This window comes from Azolla caroliniana, unplaced genomic scaffold, assembly GCF_043228905.1.
Source record: "Azolla caroliniana isolate FFs.n. ecotype wild unplaced genomic scaffold, voAzoCaro1.0.p SCAF_10, whole genome shotgun sequence".
Taxonomy (NCBI): Eukaryota; Viridiplantae; Streptophyta; class Polypodiopsida; order Salviniales; family Salviniaceae; genus Azolla; species Azolla caroliniana.
The window spans coordinates 9,699,675-9,709,783 of NW_028230445.1; the positions used below are offsets into that span (position 1 = coordinate 9,699,675).

Sequence of the window (10,109 nt, forward strand, 5' to 3'; positions counted from 1 at the left end):
AATCCGATTATGTCGAATGCGAATCCGGTCGGAAGTTGATTCAACCGGAATCCGATCGGACGAGACCGATACGGAAGGAAGCTAATATGACTCAACCGGAGGTCGAAGCGATCAAGGCCAGTGAATGCGAGGAAGAGGCCAAGCAGGCGCACTACCATGGACACCAAGGGCCAAGTGGGCCTAGTGGATTTGAAGGGTGTTATTGAGGATGACATCTCGACAATGGAGGGCTCTAACATGAAGATTGTCAACTCTAAAGGAAGATTGTATGACGAAGGTGGACGAAGTAGGAAGCATCATAACATGCACTTGAAGGGTCTACATGGGATAATCAACGTTGGTATTTGGACAAAGACTTGGGGAGGAAGGCACGAAACAAGAATAAATGATGGGTCGAAGTGCCTTGACCAAGGAGACATTCGGAATGAAGGTGGCAAATGCACGAGACATGAAGGGTAAAGCTCAAAAAGAGCACAAGGAGCCATGAGAACCGGTCATGGCAATGCAAAGAGTGAACGAAGAATATGGTGGATCCGATGGCGACAATGGTTGGGGTGGAAAAAATAGATGTGCTCAAAATGGAGAGACAAAGTCCACATAGCGAGAGAAACGGAGGATGCTACGGATGAAGGAGAGTAACAAGCATTGGCAACTTCGGCACATACCGGAGGATGTGCAGGTTTGGAGGGGGCGAGTGTCGTAGTGTATTTCGTACACTACGTGACAAACATATGGACTCAATAAATATAATGAAATAGAAGAAAATATTAAAAAATATATTTCATGCATAGGGCAAGATTCAAACCTTGTACCTCCATATTAATAATTTGGAGCCTCACCATTACATTAACACACCAAGAGTGTTAAACAAATAGATGTCCCATATACAAACATAACTTCACGCATATTTTCTAGGAAAAAGCATGATAGAAACAAGCTACGCATGCACATCTAGTGTGCATAAACACTATAGTCAATAAAAAACGCATGAGGTTACAAAAAGCATGATCACTTTTAGGAAAAGCATGTTAGAGAAAGCATGTAGTCTATAGATAGAGAAAGCATGGAGTCTATAGTTTGAGAAAAAGAATGGATTGCTAAGACTCTCTCATCACTATATAAGGATGGGTGTAAATTGTAATGGGGAGAGAAAATTATGGATAAAAAATCATTAGGGTTCAAAAATAATGATTAATAAAATAAACTATGCTTGTGGGATTCACAAGTTTTTTATATCTTTTTCTTCCAATCAATTCTAATTTATTATTAGGGTTTTAAGTATTAATAAATAAATAAACTATACTCGTGGGATTCACGAGGTTTCTATATCCTTCTCTTTCAATCTAAATTCATATTCTTATCTAAATATTGATTAATAAAATACATTATAATTCTGGGATTCACAAGTTTCTATCTCTCTTTCTTATAACATATTCATAATTAGACTTGTCTCAAATTCTTACTCCTCCTAGTCCAAAACCCCAACAGTTGCCACCCGACTCACGCAACGATCCGGTAGCGAAAGGCACTACAGTGCACACCACACTTTTTCCATTTCCATGCTCTAGTTTTCCCTCTTGCGCCTGATGCAAACAAAAAGGTAATCACAATGTCTGCCATCACATTGATTTATCTAAACTTGCTAGTTGTAACTCTATGATTCAAGAATGTAGGTTTAAAGGTATGAACCTTTCAAAGATTGACAATCGGGTTGCCAAGGAAACGTCCCTCATTCCCATTTTGATTTTGTAGGCCTTCAGGTATCGAGTCACATCTTTCCCATCAAAGCAACCATTTGCATTCATGATCTTTTTAATGGCCTCGTCAAGGCCTATGGTTCGTCATCATGGTCTTCACTCAAACCAAATTGTTTCTCGAATCACTAGCAGTCGATTCACCTGCCCTCCTCCCTTGCCACTCTTTCACGTTGGGTTGACCAAATTTATGTCATAAAGCTACATGAGGGCTTGTGAAATCTAAGCAGGATCACCGGGCATTTGAATTAGAGAGGATGGGTTGACTTGATTATTTTAAGTTCAACATACAAGGATGTCGATGTCCAGACTAGTTTAAGGTAAGTGTGTTTTGAATTGAAGATTGATTGTGTGTAGATATCTATCGACGGGATAGGTAGATCTCTTACTTTTAATCTTGGTATTTATTTTATTCATTATTTATTTATTTTTATTATTAGTATTAGTATTGTTATTATCTTATTTAAATTAAGGAGTTATTATTATTTGATTTATATTATTTATCTATATACTTATGTATTTCAATGTTGTTATTAAACTCTTATCATAATTTTAGGTTTATTTACTTATTTATTTTGCGATTATTATTATTATTATTTAACATTATAATTAATTATTTTTCATATTTCCTTCCTATTTTTATTAATATTTATGTATTTTTACTATTGTTATATATTCTATTTAATTATTTCCTAATTTTTTATTTTATATATTTATATATCCCAACCTTCATCCCAATTTGTAAGTCTTGGCTTGACAACAGTTCCTCTGTAGAATGGCTTTGGTTTTCTGATGTCATTAAAGTGTAAGAGATCATTAACACATTTTACCAAATATTGCTTTGCTTTGGAGGTTATAGATTATGTAAATTCAACAAGTAGAATAATGGAAAATGTCCACCTTGTTGTAGAGTATATGCATCATAATGATGATGGCTTATGGCTCTTGAATATCCCCAACGTATACCAATTATTTGAAAAGAATTCTTGGATTTAACTTGTTGCATACAATTGGTACATGAGCGTTTTTTACGTGGTGATTGACTAGATGCTCGGCCTTCAAATGAATAGCAATTTACCTATTTAAATCCCAAATTATATACCTACAACATCGAGTTATTTGAAACATGTAATATGTCGCAATTTGAGAACAGTCCGTCAAAAAAAGACAAAATAGTTGATTCACAAAAAGTGGTGTCGCATGTGTAAAGGATTTTCAAAAATGACCCAAAAATGTATTTATTTTTAGCATGTCCAACATTGTAGGTCTTTACAAAAACACTTAAATAATAGACATGCCAAACTTACAAAAGAATGTACAAAATGACTACCACCTATATTTATACATATTCGATAATTAACATTTTGATGTACAATGCAATATTTACCGTTCATGTATTAGCACTATTGCTTTCCAAGACTATGCCATCATTTTCAGACCCATCCGATGAACTAGAAGAGCTTTGTCAGGTCTCATCCTCATCATCACTACAACCAATACATTGTCTTCATCCAATTGCAATCCAACCTCACCGTGGTTATGAGACATGCTTCTTGTTTGTCTTTGTGTCGTGGCTAGAGCCACGTTTGGGATCTGTTGGCATAAACGGCCAACTCCATCCACATTGTATCCTACGTGTGAACATGTTCTCAGGTTAGGGTTTGAGTATATAAGCCCAGCCCTAACATTTACACATAGATGAGAGTTGCAGTCGGTCTTTCATTCGTTATATTTTTGCTTCTGCCACCTCTGTCCTCTTATTGGCACTTTCGAGTACAAGTCTTTTTTTTCTTTTAACTGCTCCTGCAATCCTCTATTAAGTACCTGTACATCCTCCAATCCATGTGTTTGAAGACTTTCCTCCGCTTCATTTAGTTTAGACTCCACATTTCGTAATCAGGCCGACTATTCTTCGTCGGTCTGCTTGACGACCGACCACTCTGTGTGCATTTGGTCGGATGCCTTTGTTGCTCGTTTACAGACTTCGGCAATCTCTTTCGCTTCCTGAGTGGTTTTAGCCAATTCCTGATGAACTTTGACTAGAGTTGTATTGAGTCAGTCATATAGTAGAAATTTGTTTGCATATACTCTGTGTCTATGTTGTAACGATTCTATCTTAAACTGTGTATAACCAATCAGTTGTGGTTGGCTTGGATCTTGTGTTGAACATATACTACAACTCGATCCGCTAGCATTCTAGGTGAGCTCACCTCGTCATGTAGGTGTATGCTCTGTACACTATTGTGTGTGACTCGTCAACGTTTCCCATCCTCCCACCTTACTACGGCTTGAGCAAGGTACCGAAGGAGAGAGTACCTAAACCCCATGTTACTAAGGGCAGTAACACTTTGGAGTCGAAAACTCTTTAGACTCTAAAGCTCATCAAAGTTGAAAGTTCTTTGGTGTTATTTAAAGCTCTTCAGACTTGAAAGCAAGGTGCTTCAGACTGGAAAGCAAGGTTCTTCATATTCGAAAACCCTCTAGAGTCAAAACCTCTCTAGAGTCGAAAGATCCCTAGAGTTGAACATTCTCTAGACTTGAAACCTCTCCAATGTCGAAAGATCCCTAAATTCGTTTAAAGACTTTCCTTCTCTTCCTTTAGTTTAGACTCCACATTTCGTAATCTAGCTGACAATTCTTCGTTGGTCGGCTTGACGACCGACCACTCTATGTGCATTTGGTCGGACGCCTTTGTTGCTCGTTTACAGACTTCAGCGATCTCTTTCGCTTCTTGAGTGGTTTTAGCCAATTCTTGATGAACTTTGACTAGAGTTGTCTTGAGTCAGTTGTATAGTAGAAATATGTTTGCATATACTCTATGTCTATGTCGTAATGGTTCTGTCTTAAACTGTGTATAACCAATCAGTTGTGGTTGGCTTAGATCTTGTGTTGAACAAATACTACAACTCGATCCGATAGCGTTCTAGGTGAGCTCACCTCATCATGTAGGTGTATGCTATGTACACTACTATGTGTGACTCGTCAACGTTTCCCATCCTCCCACCTTACTACGGCTTGAGCAGGGTACCGAAGGAGAGAGTACCTAAACCCCATGTTATTAAGGGCGGTAACACTTCGGAGTCGAAAACTCTTTAGACTCTAAATCTCACCAAAGTCGAAAGCTCTTTGGTGTTATTTAAAGCTCTTTAGACTTGAAAGCAAGGCGCTTTAGACTGGAAAGCAAGGTTCTTCAGAGTCAAAGGCTCACTAGATTCAAAAACCCTCTAGAGTCAAAACCTCTCTAGAGTCGAAAGATCACTAGACTTGAACATTCTCTAGACTTGAAACCTCTCCAATGTCGAAAGATCCCTAAATTCGAAGGTTCCCTAGAGTCAAAACCTCTCTATAGTCGAAAAAGCACTAGAGGCGAAGGTTCTCTAGAGTCACAACCTCTCCAGAACCTTCAACTATAGGGACAACCAAAAGATTCCTATAGTTCAAGGTTCTTTGAAGTGGGACACTCTTTAGAGTCAAAAGCTCTCGAGAGTCGAACACTCTTTAGAGTTGAAAGCTCCCTCATATGGGGGTTTGACATTTTACTCTCCTTCCCCCATTTGCCCTTGCGAGTAGATCCTTGATTAATGTACGAGATTAAGCTTGAAACAAGATATTAACATAACAACATAGTATGAAAGATGGGTTACAAAATCTTAAGACGAAGGGAGCCTATTTTTAAGACGAAGGAAGATCCCTTTATAAGATAGGGCGTACAATGGTTTGAGGTGAATGATTACAATGGTGGAAACAACCGTTAACCGCTAGAATAAGTAACAAAGAAAAAAATAGGATGGGGACGGTTGAAGCTTCCGATGCGAGGATCATACTAGTTTTTCCAAATCAAGAATTGGACCTACAAGCATACATCTATTTGTTAAATCATGTAAGACCGAATAACACAGTGCTTGCTTCCATTCACTCATTGTTCATCATGCCATTATATAGGCATACAAGAAACACAATGAAATTATTGGTTTATCAATAATAATTTTCATGAAGAAGTTAGAAGCAAAAGAAGATTAGAAATCAGCAGGAATTTAACCCACAACACCTTGTCTTGTGGAACCTAGCCCACAAACATAGCAGCATTCACACTTCTGAGGACAAGGGAAACCTGCAAGTGTTTGAATCGACTTGAGGAATTCAAAGGGGAGCACACAAGGATTGAGCATGTGAAGAGGCCCTAACTAAAGAAGGCATGAGAATTCAACACCCAACTCAAGTCATGTTAAGAGCGAATGGGAACATGGCTCAGAAGGGTCAATTGCTCAAGTCATTTGGTGTTAACCACATGAACATAACCCTTGAAAACCTGACCTCAGGACATGGGACGCTAATCGAATCAAACCCACTCACCCCAATTTACATGCAGCCGAAGAGAGTGTAAAGGGGAGTGCTTGTTTGTGTAGAATGCAGAACCTACAGACTTCGACCATGTGACATTCAAGCCCTCTCTTCTACCATGTTGAACCTTAGCTACATGGAGCCTTCGAGGCGTTCATCATTGTCTTGAGCTTTACCTTCAAGAATTCCGCGCTCGAGCTTTACCTCATCCTCAAACCTTGACTTAGATCTTACAAACCTCGAGTTCCCAACTCTCGACCCGAGGTTTGGGATCCAAGCCAAGCATTCACACTATGACTTTCTTTCACAAATACAAACATTCTACCTTTCAATCCTCGAATCGAAGCATGGGCTGCAACCCAAACCTTACCCTTCCTCACCAAAATTGCATCTGTATACGTGCAACGTACACATAAGACACTTAACACATACAAACTTTCCACCATTTTACCCTTCCTCACCAAATTTGCATCTGTATGCCTACACATAAGACACTTAACACATACAAACTTTCCACCATTAACCTTTCAAATATGTGTGTGTGTGTATGTCTATACACACACACTCACTCACTCATCTAGCATGCTCATTTAAATACTTACTCAAAGACCTACATGTATATTTAAACATAAGAGTTACACTTAACCTTTACACATATTTTAATACATGCATATCCATATACTCACATACATTTCCATAAACACACATTACACATATCCCAACGACACTGGCATACTCATAATATGCGCGGGTTTGAATTCCAGCTCTGGCTAAATTATCATCCGAGAATTCCAAAACTTGACAAAGAGATATATATTTTTGCTCTAGTATACCAAAGTAATTCTCATTTACCTAGATCATGGAAAGGGCATGTTTTCAACTTATGTATTGAGTCAAACATTAATGCAATTATGATTTCTACATATTACATTAAATTTGAGGGGAAATAAAATGAAGGGCAACTCCATTTTTGCAATAATTAATCATTTTACATAAGGTAAGGGAGATTAAGGTAAAGGATGATACGGTGGAGAAATCGTTGAGTTTCGGCATTGTAAGTCCACTAATGACAACATTCTCCTTCCTCATCATAGGCTTCCCTTGCACTCTTGTGATTTGCTATCTCATGATAATCTATATATCGTTAAAACCTCAATGATTGACTCCCAAATTTTTGTGAACCAAAAAACAATGAGCTCTCTTGTTCATTAAATAGCATTGTGGATCTCTCTTGTTTGCTAGTGCTGCCTACACAAGTGATATGAGTTATGTCCATAAAATATTCAATGATAATTGTTGGTGCCATAAATAATGTTAGACTCGGTCATGGACGTATCTTATCGTGGAGTATTTACTATATGTGTATCACAAAAGAAAATGACTCTCTAGTAATAATGATAACATATGTATCTCATCAAGTATTTATATTTTTTTATTAATTGACTTGAGACAATAAATTAAGAAATGTGATAAGAGTTATTACTGTAACTAGAAAATGTTAAGGTCTCCTATACCGGTATAATGTATTGATTGCCAAAAAAAGATCTAAAGTTAAACTATAATTTATTTTCGTGGGGGTCTTTATGATTTTTGTCTCTTTCTTTGATTGTTTGGAAGACTTGTAGTGCTTCATTAACTTTTCTCACCTTTCATCCTTGTGGGATCCATATTTTCCATACTCAACGGAGGTGGCAACTCAAATTGTGACAAAAGCTCATATCAACAAACAAAAAACTAGCATAAGATTGAGTCAATGCAACATGTTTTTTTTATTATGTCTCCATATCGTGACTATGTGAGGTCTAATAGATTAGATTCGGACATGTTGGTATAACTATATTATGTTATACTCCCTTTTATGTATTAAAGGTGGTAGATTGGCAAGTGGTAGTAGAGAACCAACAAGAGAGCGAGCGAGCGAGTTAGTTAGGTAGTCTTAGTTAGGTAGTCGGGGGGCGAGCAAAAGTTAATATGCCAACCAAAAGTTTGGAATGATGGACTCAAATTGCAAAAAGAAGACGATGGGGGGCATAGGAATGAAATCAACGCCACATACATACATATGATTGATTATGGTTGACCTATGTCATTGACCAGCTTGCCACTTGGTCATTGACTACTGACCAGAGGAGACTTCTTCTGTCTGTCTGTCTTCTCTGTTTCTCTTGTCTCTCTGCATATATGTATATGTATAGGACACACACAGAAACAGAGACAGACACAGACACAGAGACACAGAGACAGACAGACCTTCAAAACCAGCCATGGCAGCACACTCTCCATCTCCATCTCCTTCCTTCCTAATCAGATCCATCCTCCTCCTCCTCTTTCTCCTGCTGCTGCAGCTTCCTTCTCCATCGCTCTGCCAGTCACCATCCCCATCTCTTACCTTTGACGACGACTTTACCTCCTCCTCCTTCTCTTCCTCCCCTCCTCCAGCATATGATTCTGAGAGCTCAGGACCTAGCGATGCTGCTGCGACCACTTCTTTGTACGATTCAGGAGATGACTTCACATCCCCTTCAGCCCCTGCTCCATTTGATTCTGAAACCACTGATTATGCACCCACTTCTTCCTATGATTCCGAAACCTATCCTCCTCCTCCTCCTGCTGCGGATTCCAATTATTCTACCCCCATGGAAGACCCCCAATTTCTTCCTCCTCCTGCCATGGCTCCTTCTCCCACTTCACCATCTGCGTCTGCACCATCTGCTCCTGCTCCTTCTCATGTACCTTCCTCATCTAATTCCACCGCATCCTCTCGTTCATCCGGCCCCACCGTGAATGTGAAGATCAGCATCTCCGTCGGATCAATCGTCGGTGGTTCCACTGTCATCAGCCTCATCATCTTCCTGCTCAACTGGTTTAGAAAACGCAGACATGAAAAATGACATTTGTGTTGTTGTTGGGGATTTAATGATGCAATTTAGAAGAAGAAGAAGAAGAAGAACTGCTGCTCTTTTGCTCTTCTCTTTCATCAACACTTCCTCCTTCTCTAATCCTTGCTTCTCATCCTCCTTTCTTCTCTTTTTCTCTTACACAAGCCATTGATGATTGATTTTTTGAAGGGTTTTTAAGTTTTTTAACCATAGAAGTGTGCTTCTACTTCAAATGTAGACTTCCCACTTGTCCGTCCACTACATAATGCCATTGACTACGCCCGCACTACATGCCTTAACTCACCGGTCATGAGAAGCTATCGTGGACCACAAAATGAACCACGATAAAACCATGAACATATAAATCATTGGTGTCTTGCGGGCTTTGTATGGAGAGCAAATGTTATCATTGCTGAGCTTTTTGGCTATCAATTAGTTCTCGCAAGCTTTGATTCAAGAAAGCTATGAGGATTATAATTAGTTAATTGAATAAGTTTTACTTAGGGCATGTTCTAAAGATGCCTCAAAATGTATAAACCAGAATTTTGCTATTTAACAAGTATCATATGAAAACTAAGCACAATTTTGTGCATCACCTCCTTGTCGATGGTGTTCATGGTTGCTTTTCACATCGAACCTTTATCGTTATCATTATGATTATTGAAGCCAAGTTTGTCATTATGGTTATTGCTACCTATTCGTTGTACCCAACACACAATGTAAGTTATTGTAATTCGCATTCATGGCTCTATTTCCATGAAACTCCTCAACCAAACAACAAAAGTGTTTTGTTTCTTCTCTTTGAATAAATAAGGGTTTGCATACATACATACAATCACACTCAATCGGGCAAATCTATTCCCTAGAGCTCTTGTTGAAACCTCACTGAAATACAGGCATGTCCTTGCTCAGTCGCATTTTTTCCCCTCTACCTCTAAAATAAATTATGGTTTATGTATATACACATAATACGCATACGCATACATATATACACTTCGACACATGTATTGCACTAAAATGCACTTGACATTCCTATACATATGAATACACATGCTCACCCAAACAAACTCACGCGAACACTCACGAACTATTCCACCTATAATACAAAAACTTATTCATATATTTACACGCTTTT

General features: G+C 38.5%; 1 protein-coding gene across 1 annotated transcript; it reads left to right on the plus strand.

Annotated features, from left to right (window-relative positions):
* The first annotated feature begins 8,309 nt into the window (after positions 1 to 8,309).
* LOC147859003 (uncharacterized) lies at positions 8,310 to 9,272 on the plus strand. Its single transcript, XM_087326439.1, has one exon. It carries the CDS (start codon positions 8,360 to 8,362, stop codon positions 8,984 to 8,986), a length of 627 nt encoding a protein of 208 aa, XP_087182565.1. The 5' UTR covers positions 8,310 to 8,359; the 3' UTR covers positions 8,987 to 9,272.
* Positions 9,273 to 10,109: the final 837 nt, after the last annotated feature.